Source organism: Plecotus auritus (genome assembly GCF_963455305.1).
Source record: "Plecotus auritus genome assembly, chromosome: 6".
Classification (NCBI taxonomy): domain Eukaryota; kingdom Metazoa; phylum Chordata; class Mammalia; order Chiroptera; family Vespertilionidae; genus Plecotus; species Plecotus auritus.
In genome coordinates, this window is record NC_137773.1 from 77,386,661 (window position 1) to 77,403,977 (window position 17,317).

General features: G+C 36.3%; 1 protein-coding gene across 2 annotated transcripts in view; it reads right to left on the reverse strand.

The window, feature by feature from the left end:
- Positions 1–17,317, reverse strand: part of GLRA3 (glycine receptor alpha 3) — a gene marked incomplete at its 3' end in the record, with an annotated part of 150,957 nt that overhangs the window by 66,771 nt on the left and 66,869 nt on the right. For both annotated transcript variants that reach the window (XM_080672708.1, XM_080672707.1), the window contains exon 4: positions 6,330–6,553. In XM_080672708.1, the coding sequence (XP_080528834.1) occupies positions 6,330–6,553 (224 nt within the window). The remainder of the gene's footprint in view (positions 1–6,329; positions 6,554–17,317) is intronic.

Genomic DNA, 17,317 nt, shown 5'->3' on the forward strand with positions numbered 1-17,317 from the left:
CTATCTTACCCTCCCACAAATTATATAGGATGGACACAAAATGATTGGATTAAATCACTCATAAAAATGTAAGCTTTTACAAAAGTGATTACCAGCTCTAGCAAATGGAACCACATTCTCAAAAATGGCATTACAACACAGACCATGCATTAAAGTTGTAATGGTGTGTGTTCTACAGTGAATACTCTTGGTGAGATCCAATGAACATAGTCTGAGAGACATAAATGAACAGATATGTGACGCTGCTAAATGTTTAAGATTCCCAGGAGGGTCATTTGACAGTTCACTCAAGTCAGAGGCCATAACACACGAACGTAATTCATAGAGTTCACAATTCAAAAGCAATTTTCTCCTGGCTCAGCTAGGTTGAGTGAGTCTGTAAGCATGATTTTGTAGATTTGCAAAGTTCTCCCTTAAAAAGGCATTTGTAAAATCAGTTGGACATGATGTTCTGTCTTGAGAAAGGGTTTATTAGAGGTGTGTGCACAAGTACGTTTTGAGTGTATGCACATTAATTTTCCAGACATCCAAGGCCCACTGGCCAGCCAGCTCCAAATTTTGGCTTGCAGAATGAACTCTGTGACCTTTTGTACGGAAGTAAATAGAATTCTGAGAACCTTTTCCAGGCTCTCACCATGCGTGTGATGTCAAATTCATATCCTGGCTATTTTTCTGGCATAAAATGAGAGACATTACATAATTCTTTTTTTTTTAAAAAAAAAAGTGCTTGAAAGGAATTATTTGGAAAAGAAAAACACTAGAACTCGTCATAAATCACATCCTGAAAAACATTTATTTATTGACACTTGTTTTGTTTAAGACAGGACACAATTGCTTCTTTAACAGCATATGAGTGAAAAAAAATGTGTCAGTATGGTGGATGTGATATTGAATTTCTTCATCAAAACATTACAAGTAAATTGTGATTTTTCCTGACCACATCAAAAGAAAACGAAATCAAAAGGTAATTAATCACATTCTACTGTTTTGGAAATGAGAATCTTCTTTGTGGTGAGAGAGGACACTGAGTTCTCTTTCTGGGACAAGACACATAAACAGGATATGGCGTTTTTAATTTTGTCCCAAGAAGTCTTGGCTTAGTGAAGTAGTAATGTTAAAAAGGATGATTATAATCTGTGACAATTGACCTCATTAAAATTGACATATTACCCATTTTTTTGAGCAAGCACTGCCCTAGAGTATGCTGTCTATCTCAACCATTAATTGAAGTATTAAAATAATGCTTTGTCAATCCATTTTATGTTCTTTATGAAAATAAGAAGTATTTTTATGAGTTTCTAATATTTCTAAATTTAGTGTTATAAGGACAATGGCAAGAGTCCATATAGGGCTAATTTGAGGATTCTGGAAAATATCAGAATTTAAGCCTTTTTTTTTTTTTTTTGGTTTTGTGGTTTAGTTTTTGTTTTGTTTTGTTTTGTTTTGTTGTTGTTGTTGTTCAGTTTAGTTTTTTGTTCTCTTTTTAGAAATATAAAATTAACAACTCAATGCCTATTATATGCCAGGTAGTATGCTGGGTGCTTTACATATATTATTTCAGGCACACAAACTAATCTATAGTGACTAAAAGCAAATCTGTGGTGGCTCTGAGATGGGGGAGTAGGACAGTGTTTGAGGGGCAGGGATTTTAAGTGTCATGAACAAACTTTTGAGAATGATACATACATCCACTATCTTGATTGTGCTGATGATTTCATGAAACTGTAATACACATGTTGAAACTTATCAAATTGTACACTTTAAATATTTGTAGTTTGTTACAATTCAATAAAGCTGGCTTTTAATTAGAAACAAAATAATTTCTTTTCAAGAGACTTGCTCCAAGTCACAGCTAGTAAATTGTAGAGGCTTGACTTGGGTTGGGAGACATCTTGCTAGGTGTACCATGACCACAAGGCTTTGACTATTCTTTTACCTTTGTCATTTCTTAGGGTTGTTGATGCAGCTGCTAAATTTGAGGGATGTGATAATGTTGTTCCCCAGGAGAAAGAGAAGGCTGACTTGTATTTTGCTATAAAAGCCCCAAACTCATGTTTCATAGCTGTGACACAGACCCTTGGTGTGTGCTATATTCATCTGGGCCTGTTGCATGGTTCCAATGAGACTTGAGAACAAGGGACAAATAAGGCAAACATGGGGATGCTTGTGTTGCTTGCTGGCAGTTAGTAATAAATTCCTTTGTCTCCAACCCAGGAGTTTTGTGTCCTCAGTCAGCACCCACTAATCATATATTGGACTTGAATTGATGTTCTGCTTTTCAAATCATTTCTTTGTTTTCTATTTCTTGGTATCTTGCTTCTACGTCTTGGGAGACTTCTTCACTTCATCATTCCAAGTATTCTACTATTTCCTCCCACACACACACTTTGGTTCACTATTTGTTCTTATTATGCTCTGAATGACTCACTTTCCTTTCCTAGAAGTATCTTATTTCATGTATCCAGTTGTCTCATCTGTCCAGAGATTTTTTTTTATGGTATCTTCTGCTCCCTGCACTTCCCCTTAAATCATTCATCTCCTTTTGTTTCTTTAACTTTCCTCTTTTATCTTTATTTTCTTTGTATGTTTCTTCTGATATCTGCTTCTTTTTTATTCTTGTTAATATTATAAGATGCCCTCAAATGTCTGTTTATATATAAGAACAAAGCACTAAAAACTATTTGTAGCTCAATTAGTAGTGGATGGTTCATTGAGTAATAAATAGTCTTATCTGTAAGATGACTACATGACCACCATTTTTCATTGGAGGTTCCCCAAATGTCAATATCTGTATTTTTTTCTGTTGGGCAAGTTAATTTCTCCAGAGGTGTATTCTTCTGACTACTGCTCAGTAAAAGTTTCTATCTGGTTTTCAGCATTTTAGGGAGGACAACGGTATCACCATTTAGTGTATCCCTTGCAATCCTTATTTTCTTGGTAAGATGCTTATGACAGACCCAGCTGTGCCTGAAGTCCCTACTTGTCAAGTTCTTGGCACAAGCTCTCTGAGGTTTTCTGTCTTGCTTTCTGCTCTGGTCAGAAGGCAAAAAGGCAGCCCCTCATCTAAAGGATGTACTAGTAGATGAGGAAAATTAGGAATAGAAAGCTTGCTGATGTTCCTACAAAGTTTAAGTTGATTCTTTTTCTGTGATCTCTTGCCTAGTACCTACTTTCTGAAGTCTTCGCTGCCTCAAATTTCTAAAAGTTTGAGGGTAATATTTCTTCCTTTTGAATTTTCTCACTTTGGCTTAGATTTCAGCTATCTCTGTCTGTTAAGTAGTTTTCCCCAGTGCATTCACTTTCAAGCTTCCTAAAGTATGTTGTCATCATTCATCTGTCACAGTCTTCTTTTCCATTCTTTTCACCCTCCTGTGTGTCAATGCCATTTTATTTCTTATTTAGTTTCTTTTTTTTAGTGGGTTGAAGGAGAAAGTACAGATAAATGGATAAGTTAAATAGGTCAGGTTTGCCAGGACATTCTGCTTCTTTCTTAAAACAACTAGGAAAGCCAGATTTCTCATGAAACATCACAGATGCTCCATTTGTAAATTGAATGAGATTTTTTTTTCTAACACAACTTTTGTTAACAAAGAAACTATTTGCCAATTGAAGATTTCAAAGTACTGTGAGATTTCCAAAAACAACTCATAGAAAAACAAATTTAGTCTTTGATCATGTGAGCCAGGATATAGCAAACAAAAACTAGGAGCTGGGAGACATCATCTTGTTTCATCTGAATTCATACTGAAAAGACAAGAATGCAGTTCTGAATTATTCCATAATTTTCTTCAAAATATTAGAAGAAATGTGAGCAAGTCATAATGGATAGCATCATTTTCCAATTCCAATAATGTGATAAAAAACTAAATATCCATAATCATATAGCACACACACACATTATATTTCAATTCTATTGATGAAAATATTCTAGACATCATAACTGCAAAATGATTATTTCATGCCATCTGGTGATATATTCTTGCAGCCACCTTTATTCCTACCCAAATTCAATCACTTATTTCCATAGTTGGTTATTTTCTACCAGTTGTTGGGCATTCTTTTGAACTCTTGCATGGATTTACATAGATGTGTATTTTTACATACACAGTTATGCTTACATATATAGAATGTTTTAAGTACAAATAATCATAAAACATTTCTCTTGGATTTAAATATATTTTGGAGGCCTTCTCTTATGAATAACTTTAGATCTATCTCATGCAGAATATTTCATGATATGGGACTATCATTGTGTTCTACTTTGTTCTTATTAATGAATATTTAGGGGACCTTTTTGCTGTTGCCATTTCTATGGTGAAGTGGGCATCTTTGTAAATGTATCTTATGTGTACATAAACACATAAGTAATGTAAATTCCTAGAAGTAAAATTGCTGAGTTGAAGAATAAATGAATTTTATATTTTTATATACCACAAAAACATATTTCCAAAGAGTTAATGTCAAGTCATATGCCCACAAAAAAGGGTATTAGACAACACTAAATATTACCTGTCTTATTAATTTATGCTCATACATTTATTTTTTTTAAGTTTTCTTATCTTTTGCTTTTCATTCCCCCCACCTACATCAATGTTATAATTCTTGCTTCAACTGTCAAATATGAAGAAAACTCAAGATGAGAAGAAACATCTATCATTGTATTTACTTATATTTTTGCTTACTGTTTTCTTTCTACCTTCTATGTTCCAATGTTCCTTCTTTTTCTTTTTTCTTTTTATTCCCATTGCCATTTATTCTCCCTATATTGTCCCCCCAATGTTTCTTCTTTTATTGTTTCCTTTCTGTTTGAAATACTTCTGTAGCTACACTTTTAAGATAGGTCTACATGTGACAAATTCTCTTAGTGTTCTTTTACTTAAAAATATGATTTCCCCTTCATTCTTGATGGATATTTTCAGTGAATACAGGATCCTAGGATGACAGTTCTTTTCTTTAGCACTTAAAAAAATGTGTCAGTCCTTTCTGGCCTCCATGATTTCTGATGAAAAAGCCTAATAGTTTTTCCCCCATAGGTAAAATGTTGTTACTCTCCAAATGCTTTCAAAATTTGTATTTAGTTTTCAAAAGTTTGTCTATAATGTGACTTGGTATAAATATCTTTGGGAGTCATTCAATACCTGGGATCTGGAGCTTTAAGCCTATTATAGAATTTACAAATATTTCAGCCTTTAATTCCTCTAATATATTTTTAGCTTTATACCCTATCCTTCCTCTATCTGAGACTCTGATGACATGAATGTTAGGATTTTTATTATACTCCATGGATTATAATAACTTTGTTTCCTCAGGCTCCAAGTCCTTACTTTTCTTATGGCTACTATTGGGAGTCTTTTTAAGTTTGTTATATATATTGTGTGTAGGGTTCTTAGTTATATTTAACAGAAGGAATAGAGACCATATGTCTGTTCCATCTTCCCACTATCTTTTGATTCTTATACTTTTAATAGTAATTTTCCAAAAAGGTTCAAAATTTTCTTGCTTACACCTGGGATTTGCCATTAAGTCATTTATTCATTTGGGAGCATAGGGATAAATTACTGATGAAGTCTGAAATCTTCTTTATATCTTATGTAGCAATGAATTATTCAGGATTATATTAACACATATTAGACAGTTTTCAGCAATGTGACAAAAGTGTCAGTTAGAGTAGAGTGATGTCACCTTGTCACCCTTAGGAAGTAATGTATGTATTAAAAGGAAATTTATTCACATGAAATAGGAAAATATGAAAAACATAATATGTTAGCATGATGTTTGTGTTTTGGTATTAATTATTGTTATATTTTGGTATTTGTTTTAAAAGGCTACACAATCTTCTAAGAATTAACTTCTAAAAAAGTAAAATGCAAATAAAATCTTTTCTAAAGGATAGTCAGAGAAGCTCAGGAAATCTAAAAGAAATACGTATTGTTGAAAAATAATTTATGGGAAATGGATCTCAGAGAAACAAATCTCTGTATTTCTTCACCTAAAAATATTACAAGAGGATGCATACATAAAAATATAATCACAATGTATGATTTGGCTACCATTTCACTTGCCCTTAAATCACTCACTGACCTGGCTGATTAATAACCTGGGCTACTTGTTAAAAAAGCGGATTTATAAGAATTATTCATACAGTTTCTGGATCTAAAACTTGGGCCTGCTATTGTTGATTAGACATATTTGGAAATAGTACATTAAAGGAATTTAAGTGGAACAATGAAAGCAGTTAATCAAAAATTTCAAAACACTCAATAAAAGCAAATTAAAAAAAAAACACAATACTTTTCCACCAAAATCAGGAATTTAAGTCTGTGACTCACCTTATTGAATAAAGAACATTTCCATTCTTGAAAATTCTTAACAGTTTGTTGTCTGTGGTAACTTCGTGAAAGTTGGCACCCTTTTCATTGGCAAAGAACAGGTCAGGTTTCCAAATGGAGTCCAACATGGAAGGGTCTAGGTCTAAAGAGTCATCAGGATATTCACTATATGCAAGGCGAGGATCGTTCCATTTCTGACGAAGAAAGATATTCACTCTGTAATCCTGCAATAAAAGAAGGACAAGGGGTGGGGGGAAAATTCTGCTTTAAAGAGTTTAGAATCTTATGTGCTATTTTGGGGGGCTTCTCTGAATTATAACAAAAGCTACTGACATCCTTGTGAGCCTTCCATCCCACACGATCATCACTCATTACTACTGACAAGAGTCATTTTATTTCTGAGGCTTTCCCCGAGTTTTCAGTGATCTATATGCCTCCAAAGAAACGGCCACAGAGGAGCACAATTTTATCATGCATATGTTTTGTGGTTCTATTCAAAATTCACTGTGCTGGTTTGTCAGAGTAAAATATTGGTCTATCTGACACCGGGAGTAAATTATTTTCAGCTTTGCATTTATTTTCTAGAACCATTTCTTTTAGTGGGTATCTAAGAGCATCTGGAATGCCTTTAGTGAAATTTTCTTGAAAGTTCTCTGTTTTACAAAAATGACCATATATACTTTTTTATAATGAAGACACATATTCTCATGTTTAATATAGCATGTAAATTCTATAAAATAGGTGACCTGGGAAAATAACAGGTGACTTTAGAGTAATAAAGGAATAATAAAGGCACATTATTGCCAGCAATTCTTTAAAAAGATTTAGCTCATGAGATATCCAAATTAGACCTTTCATAGTTAAGTTAAAAAGGGAAAGAGTCACTGATTTCAGCCAAATTCTTGTTCACAATTTCTGGACTAATGTATAAAATGAAAAGACTGATAGCTCGGTGTCATAGGTAATACTTATATCCATATACTGTGTAAACATTACAAATATAACTTTTGCCTTAGATTTTTGAAATGAGCAAATAAACATGTAAATTTCATTACAAGCATGAGTAATGTGAACATTTTTAGAAAGCTTCATTTGCATGAAAAAATAGGCTGAAGATATTCAGAGAAACTGAACACTAGTTTTTATCTATTTTTTTATTCCTTGAATACCAAATTATTACTTGTCAGAATGTAGTAACTAAGCAATCACAAAGAATGTTTCCATAATATTAGACCCGGTAGATGGTTTATCTTGCAGGTAGGTCTAATTCAGAGTGTGTAGTGAATGTAACAAATTTTTATGTTCCCTTAATCATTGTTTGTGCCCCGAGTCCTCTATCTTCTAACTGTAGCTGATGTTACACACCAAATAATATATTTTCTGCCTGCTAGGTGCCCTGTGTATCTTGAAAAGTAGCAACAGAGCAGAGTTCACTTTTCAGCTTCTTTACCATAAAGCTTATGATAGTGTGGAAATCTTACCAACCCGAAGGGTGTGTAGAACCTGTAAATGGGAATATATGAGCAAGCTTCTACCAGACAAGCCCAGGTCATCCTCTCCTGGCTAGAGTTCAGAGTACCATGAAGCACACCTCCATGGTGGCCAATTCTTGTGTCCCTCTCCATCCTGCTGTCTGTGCCTCAGCTCTAACCACCACCAAAAGAGTTGGTGATTAGACTAAAGTCAGTTTCTCTCTGCCTTACCTATCGGAGAAGGCTAAAGCAAGACAAGTGATACTTGCCAGGGGGAAAAATAACTGACTAGTAAAGAGCTTCCTTTTGGACTATATATAATAGAAGCATTTTTATGCTGTAACTAACTTATTAACTGAGAACACTCTGTAGTCATTCAGACTGTGAAGATAAAATAAAACGAATTTTAAGCTCAGAATGTATAATAAAATTTGGCTCAATCTCTTTATCGCTATGTTATTGACTTAGTGATAAGCTTTATAAACACGATCTCAGATCTTCCAGAAACACTCTTTGCTCTAAGAGTGAGCTAAAAAAGCCACCAAGTATCCTTCAAGAAAAAAATCAGCGGTCACCTGTAACCAAAGTCACGTGTTCACCTGCATCCATTGTGCTCCTTCTTCCAATAGCCAGAAATATCTTTGTTTCTGAGCACATTTAAGTATTTGATTTAGGGCCAGGGACCAAAGCAAAACTCAAAAATTACCGTCTCCTGAAAACCTAGGAAGTTAAGTTCTAACATTCCTCATAGTTGGGTTTTGCCCTGCTTGCAAATGAACATTATGCTGAGAAGCTTCTCTCTTACAAAGTCAGAATTTCAAAAAATAATTTTTAAGGCTGATTCTTTATAGCCAACATATCCCATTTATACCCAGCAACCAATTAGAGTAATTGCTTTTGAATCCTGATTGTGAAAATGTGCAAAGGGTACATAAAATGACATAGTAAAATAATACCACATTAAAAGAAGTCCTTGCAATGCAATTTGAATGTAACTTTTTTTTAAAATATATTTTATCGATATTTTACAGAGAGGAAGGGAGAGGGATAGAGAGCCAGAAACATCGATGAGAGAGAAACATCGATCAGCTGCCTTCTGCACACCTCCTACTGGGGATGTGCCCGCAACCAAGGTACATGCCCTTGACCGGAATCGAACCCGGGACCCTTCAGTCCGCAGGCCGACGCTCTATCCACTGAGCCAAACCGGTTTCGGCAGCAGTGCAATTTGAAATAACTTGCTTATAACAGAAGACCATGGACTGGAGAGGGAAACAGCTTTGCAAAGCAGAGACTAATGGATGCGTGTGCAGCATATGCAAAAACGTTTTAAATGGACTTACGTAGAACAGTTATATGTGAGTACAAAAGGCAATAATAAATATGAGATAATACATATTGAGAGTGAAATCAGTATTTATAGTTCTCATTTCTAAAATCTATACATATATTGAATTCATAATTCATGACACTTATATGGAATCATAATATTTTAGGACAGAGATATTAATGACCTTCAGAATCATGAGATATACATTGGTGTTGTTTTTAAGCCATTGAATTTGAATCTGTGGCAATTTGCTAGAGCAGCAATAGCAAACTGATACATTTATATTTTTGAATGGATTTTAATACATACACATTCTCATTTTTTTATGAAATCCCTACAATAATACATTCTTTTTGTCAGATAGTCTGGAGGGCAGAACAGTTAAGGCAAACATCCCTGGATTCCTAGCCAAATGGAAAAATTAACTCAAAATTCTCCCTGTTTTTAGGAGTCCTAATCAGAGATACTGGCTAATTTCAACATGATCAGAAAATAGCTTTCTTTTCTCAAAGAAATAAGGATAAAGGGCAAACTCCCTGACCATTACTTCGTTGGTTTACTTTTTGTAAGATTCTCTAATTCTGAAGTACTACACAACATAGGTTTACCATGCATCACAAAGTGCAGAATACTAATGCTCAGCAGTGGAATAATTGCTCCAATGTCATCTCCATAATATCCCCCATGTTGCCTGTACCATCTGCTCTATGATCCCCACCACAGGGAGGGTGGTCGGCTGGGGCCACTGACTGAAATAATGGCCCAATGGGAAAGTGCCTTCCAGTTCTCAGTTACTAAACCAACAGGGGAAAAATCCATTTTGTAAGAACTATTTAGAAGCTCAGAAAGGTTATTTCAAACCTCTCCTTGACTGCTTCAGTATCCATATGTTTATATATTCTCTAGAAAAGGGCAGCATCACTTTTTAATTATGAAGATTTTTTAAAGGAAACCTGGTTATGTTCCAATTATGGGAAATACAAAGTTAAGAATTCACAAAAAGTAAAGTAGACTCTCAAAAATTTGTAGAATATTAAATATAAACAAAATGCATCCATGGTTTTTAGAACTTGAAAGCATTTTTATAATAATAGTATTTAAAGGAAATAATCATTATTAAAATTCATCTAATTTATTAGGATTGGTCAGAACAAATGTGTGTTGAAGCAGTGAAATAACATTCTATATGTCTCATCCAGTAAACTGTGTTTAAATATAAGATTGATTCTAGTCCTTTCAGGCTGCTAAAACAAAATACCATAGACCAGGTGCCTTATAAACAATGAACATTTATTACTCGCTGTTCTGGAGGCTGGAAGTCTGAGATTAGGGTGCCAATAACTGAGGGTTATCCTCTGGATTGCAGACTTCTCATTGTATTGTCCCATGGCAGAAGGTGATGGGCGCTCTCTGGGATCTCTTTATGAGAGCACTAATCCCATTCATGTGTGTTCCAACCCTCAAGACTTAAGCAGCTCCCAAAGGTCCCACCTACTAATAATACCATGCCCTTTGGGGGGACTAGGATTTCAACATATGAACTTAGGGGGACAACAAACAAGTAATAGCAAGATTGAAAATTAAGCCACTGGCAAAACAATAAAAAGATATACAAGGTGGTGGAGTGCCAACCCCGGTAGTTAAAAATCTGGCTATAACTTTTTACTCCCTCCAAACTTAACTAGAGACAGCCCTTCGCATCATCAGGTTTTGCATCCACAGGTTTTGCATCTGCAGATTCAACCAACCAAAGGTCAAAAACAGTATTTTCCACCTGTGGCTGGGAATCCACCATTGGAAACAGTAGTTGGGGATGTGTAAATACTGGTTTTGATCCTGAGTTGGTTGAATCCGCTGTGCGAAACTGGGATAGGAAGGGCCAATTCTATTGAAAAAACCTGTGTTTAAGTGCACCCACTCAGTTCAAGACCATGTTCTTGAAGGATCAACTCTATTTCATTCAGAACACTGTGCAGTGCTTAATTTCTGGAGAGGTAAACTTAGTTCATTGGATTATTATTCCAGAAGTCAGTAGAGATTTATTCCAACTAATATCATTTATTCAATTTGAGCATGTCTGGATTTAGCTGTAAAGACCTACATAGAGCCAGTAACTGCTTCCTTTTATTTATGCAGCTCTTTGGGTATAAGGTAACAAGTTATTTTAGCCTTAATGTGCTCATGGCAGTGCTCCCCAAGACCCCACTTATCTAGAGACACCCTTCTGCCTTCCAATGCTCACTCAATTCCCCTTGGCATATTCCATGCCCAGTTCTCAGCCTTCTCACAAATGGGGCTAAATAGCCAGGAAGAATGCTCTCTCTCCCCTTCATAGCAAGTTATGCCAACAAACCTGTAGATAAGGGGGTGGGGTGGGGGGGATGACACGATTATCTGCCTCATATTTCTGCCCAAATCAGTTCCTAAACTTCTGTCTACTTCATTTTGTATTCTAACAAGTAGGAAAAGAAAGTTTATATGTTTCCTCTGGTTTAGGCAACATAGACTTGGAAATTCTGTTAATACTACTTTCATCCATGACCCAAAATTTACACTGAGTGGCCAGATTATTATGATCTCTGAACGCATAATAATCTGGCCACTCAGTGTGTGTGCGTGCGTGTGTGTGTGTGTGTGTGTGTGTGTGTGTATTAGAGGCCCAGTGCATGAATTCGTGCATCGGTGGGGTCCAGCCAGCCTGGCCAGGGGGCAGGGACATGGGCAATTGGCTGGCCTGCCTGCTGGTCAAACTCCTGGTCAAGGGGACAATTTGCATATTAGCCTTTTATTATATAGGATATACACTGAGTGGCCAGATTATTATGCATTCAGAGATCATAATAATCTGGCCACTCAGTGTATATCGACATTTATATCCAACATAGAATGTGTTCACTTGTTTGGATTGGCATGTTAAAATGAACATAACCATTTATTTACACATAACACTTACTAATTTGCAATGTGTACATTTAATGACATGTTGGCAATGATCCTCTTATAAAGCAATTATTATTATTTATTTGGGGGACTTCCATTAAACAATTGTTGTTCCATTACTGGAATGTATGATTTGGATCATAAATAGAGATTTTGGAAAATGAACTATTATTTAGTCTTTGTAACATCCTATTTTCAATCAATGCTACAAAAGCTCTTCAAATCCAACAAGAAATTCTAAGAACCCACTATTAGAAAGAAAAATTTTCTGAGGATAGCTGAGACACACTTCATACTTTAAAGGACAGATAATAGTACATAACATAATTTTTGAAGATCTTCCAACTAGTGTGTTTCTTCAACGTCTGGTGTAAACTGTGTTATGTGTCTTATCATATGTGCCTTTTTTCCTTTACTAATAAATTTGGTCAAATATCTACATATAATCTTTACAATTAGTGACATTTAGTACATTCATAATATTGTGTAACAATCACCACTATCTATTTTCCAGATCATTTCATCACCTCAAAAGGAAACCTTGGCCCAAGCTGTTACTTTCCATTCCCCCTTCCCTCCAGTCCCTAGCAACCTCTAATCTGCTTTCTATCTCTATATATTTGCCTACTCTGAATATTTTATATCAATAAAATCATATAATATGTGGCTTTTGTTCTTAGCATTATATTTCCAAGGTTTATTTTACATCTGTTTTTAAAGTGTTTTTAAGGACACAGAGATCATCTGTTTAATATACCAAAAAATTGAAAGGTCTCATTGAAAGAATTATAAATGTAAATTGATATAACTTCAAAGAAAAATGTTTTCAGAAATAAATACCATCTACACTAATAAAAGAATAAGATGCAAATTGACCGTACCTTCACGATGCCCACCAGCCAATCAGGAGTGAGTGTGCAAATTAACCCAACAAAGATGGTGGGTTAATTTGCATATGCAGGCACTGAGCAGCCTGGGATGGGGTGGGATGCTTGCATCATCACCATGGCAATGACACAGGCATTCCGCACCACCCCAGCTGCTCCAGAACTCTAGGCAGCATGGGAAGGCGGAAAGGCGGTTCCAGGGCCAGAGCAAAAAGGTGGTTCTGGCTGGAGCAAAGGCAGTGCAGGCAGCCAGCAGAAGAAAGGCCCGTTCTTGCATGAATCTTCATTCATTGGGCCTCTAGTATATATAATAATATGTAAAATCATAATCCACCATCAACATAAAAGATGAAGTTAATAACTACTATTAATTGAATGATTACTAACTTTTGGGCATGAAGCTACATGCCTTAAATATAATTTGAAATTGGAAAAATGCTGATTTAAAATTTGCCTTGTTTGTAAGTTTTCAGGAATATTTTTAGACCTAATAGCTTTATCTTACATTACAAGTATTTTTCATGATAGCAAAATCTGACACTGTCAGAGCATCTCTAGTTGCTTCCCACCAATCAGGTCTGATTTTACTATTATATGTAACTAGAGGCCCGGTGCACAAAATTAGTGCATGGGGGGGTCCCTCATTTCAGCCTGCACCCACTCACAATCCGGGACCACTGGCTCCTAACCGCTCACCTGCCTGCCTGCCTCATCGCCCCTAACAACTCGTCTGCCTGCCTCATCGCCCCTAATCACCCTGCCTGCCTCCCTCATCGCCCCTAACAACTCACCTGTCTGCCTGATTGCCCCTAACCACTCTGCCTGCCTGCCTGATCACCCCTAACCACTCACCTGCCTGTATGTTAGCCCCTAACTGCTTGCCTGCCTGCCTGATCTCCCTTAACTGCCTCTTCCTCGGCCCCTGCTGTGGTGGCTTCCTCTGGAAGGACTTCTGGAAGGTTGTTCAGCTGTCTGTTCTAATTAGCATATTATGCTTTTATTATTATAGATTTGGGACTAATACTACAGAACTGAATAATAAAGGTAGATTTATTCTGAGCCTATATAACATCAAATATTACTAAAGTAAATAAATTATACAAACTAGTATAATTACCTTAAGTGTTTCCAGTTTAAATATACTGAAATTTTTAGTTGTATACCTACAAATTTTTTAATTATATACCTACATCTGTTATTTTGTGGTAATCTTCATACTTCCCTTCACAACTTTAATGAACTATTAAATCACTTTTTAATGACACTAGCAGCTTGGATTTGGGGGAAAGGAATGGTTTAATAAATAAAAGCAAAGGAATAGATGTTATTGGCAAAGGATTTTTATTGTATTTGTTTTTACATTTATCTTCAGCAGAAAAAAATGTTCGTGCAAATAAATTATTTCAATGAGTATTTTCAAATTGTTCTTAATACTGAGGCTTGTTACTTTATCACACTTTTACATTTTAATTCATGTTTAAATTTCCAGTGGTTTTTCTGAAAATTCTTTATAGTCTTTGGCAAGCTTTTGATTCATGAGGGTTCATATTGAATATTATTTACTAATCCAGGATGAATTTTAAAAGAAAAAAAAAACTCCCATTTGAAAAGTTTTAGTGAGTTAATTATTATATGTTCAAGATTAAATTAAATTGTCTTTAGAATGAGCTTTCCTTCTGAGCAATTCAGATAATTTTTAATTAGCCATTTGTTGATTTGGAGATTTGCCAAAAAGCTGTGCGGGGGCTATTAACTACATTTTAAAGCTGTAGAGAAATTAACTTCTTTTAGAAACAATTATTGATTATTGCAGCCTTATTTAGAATAATTCTTGAGAGTAATAGATAAAATTTTGCTTCTTCTGCATCAAATGAAATAACCACTTTAAAAATCTACAACTTATTCTTAAGTACATTACCTAAATAGTGCATATGCAACCCACCAAAATCAGAATTAAAAAGAAAATATAATCAATCATTAGGTATTTTACTTCTTGGTAGACAAAACCACACATTTTAATCCTATCTAATAAAGAGGGAATATGCTAATTGACTGCCACGCCCTCAAAGATGGCGGTGCCCACAGCCACAAGATGGCAGCACCCAGTCCCCTCAGCCCCGCCAGGGCGGCAGGTGCATGGCAAGGCTGGGCCCGCCTGCCTCCAGAGTCCCCCAGTCCCTTCAGCCTCCCAGGGCCAGCCCCAAGGTGCAGGCAAGCCTCAGATGTCAGCTGTCCAGCCGCCCAGGGCCGGCCAGAGGTGCAGGCAAGCCTCAGATGGTGGCTGCCCAGCCTCCCAGGGCCGCCCGAGGCTCAGGTAACCAGGGCTGGCTGAGGCTTGCGCTGCCGGCAGTGGCAGCAGCAGAGGTGTGATGGGCGTTGCCTTCCCCTGATTGCTGGGTCGCCTCCTGCCCCTGAGAGCTCCCAGATTGTGAGAGGAGGCAGGCCAGGCTGAGGAACCCCCCTCCATTGCATGAATTTTCATGCACTGGGCCTCTACTGTTTCTATATTTACAGATATTTGGGATTATGTTGACACATTTAAAAGTATTTAGGTATAGGGTATCACCACAGGCAAAAGATAAGTTGTCAAATTTCCATGGGTTTTTACTTCTCATGAAATAGTTGGCAACCTGTAGGTGTGCTTTTCTATTTGAATTTATAAATTTTAGTACACGCATATTTTATGAAATGCAAATCCTATGGTGGTTTTAGCACAATGTAGATGTTAAAACTTTCAGAAATACTTAAAAAATATTATATTTTTGTCCTGGTCCATTTCTGAACCTATTGATATATTATTTCCTCTATAAAGTTACCTTTCTATTTCTACTTGGATATTTTCATGATGGAAAATCATTTTAACTGATGAGAACACGTGGAATAAATTTTCTTTACCAATCCCATTTTACAGGAACAAAAAGTGAGCTCTGCCTAATTTTTATCCAGGCCTTGAGCTGTCACTGCATGATACACAATATACTGCTTACCACAAATGATACCATCTCAAAGTCAAGGTCTCTTTGAAGGTGGCAGATTATTTTCTCCCAGGTACTATGCCTACCCCAGCTGAATTTCACTGAGTGACTTTTGTTGAAACCACGTACAAAAGTCCCAGGAGACCTGCCCAAACCCTTGACCTACAAAATTAGGAGCTATACTAAAATGTTTGTTTTTATAAGACACTCAGTTTGGGGTAGTGTGTTATGCAGCAACAACCAAAGTAGAATTAGGTAACTGGAAATGAGTGCTGCAGTAAGAAAATAACTTAACCTATGTGCAATGGACTTTGGGACCAGGCAGCAGGCAGAAGCTTGAAGGTTTTGGAGACTTTTGGGATAGCTGAAAGGATGAAAAGTAAATTGTCATTAGAGGATGGAAAAAACACACAACGCCTTTGTTTTGTGGTGGCAGAAAGTTTGGCAACACTGTCATCTCAGTAATGTGGGAAATATAAAATGCAACTAATGAACTATTATATTTGGCTAAGGAGATTCCAAGCAAAATCTTACTATTTTAATGGACTCAGGGTAAAGATCTCCAGGGTATGGCTATGAAACCCCTGTATATAGTTCAGAAAATTGAAAAGTTACTTCATAAATTTTCTCAACCAGGAAGCCCACAGAAATGGTAAGAGAATTCAATTGGTGGAAACACCATCAGCTTCTGTTAAAATGGACATGGACAGTTCAAAGTGCAAACAACTTGTAAGATTTTCAAATTTCTACTGGTAGGTAGAATGAAAGGAAAATGAGCAGCAATCATGGCCCATTTTTTACAGAAAAGTAAAGATTACTCAGAACACAGAACCAGGAGCCCTAATGGTGAGTCAAGATCCAGGAAGAATCATTTGCAGGAAAGGGGACTGGATCCTAGTCATGTAACTGGAGGGATATGCTTGCCCAGACTTTATAATTGCTCTGAATCAGTTGATTCAATGACTACAATATACTCTCACCCCCACCCCTTTTTATTTATTTATTTATGTATTTTTAAAATATATTTTTTATTGATTTCAGAGAAGAAGGGAGAGGGAGAAAGAGATAGAAACATCAATGATGAGAGAGAATCATTGATTGGCTGCCCCCCCGCCCCCCCCCCTCCCCCGCCAAGTCTGCAACCCAGGCATGTGCCTCTGGCTGGAATCAAACCTGGGACCGTTCAGTCCACAGGCTGATGCTGTATCCACTGAACCAAACTGGTGAGGACTCACCCCCACCCCCTTTTTAAATGGGAGTGTCTATTGCAGTTATCCTAGGCTTGCATCACCTTTGCATGTTGACTGTATGTAGAGTAGATAACCTGCTTCTTAAATTAACAGATCTTTTGATCAAGAGGAAACATAATCAAGCTCTTCTCTTT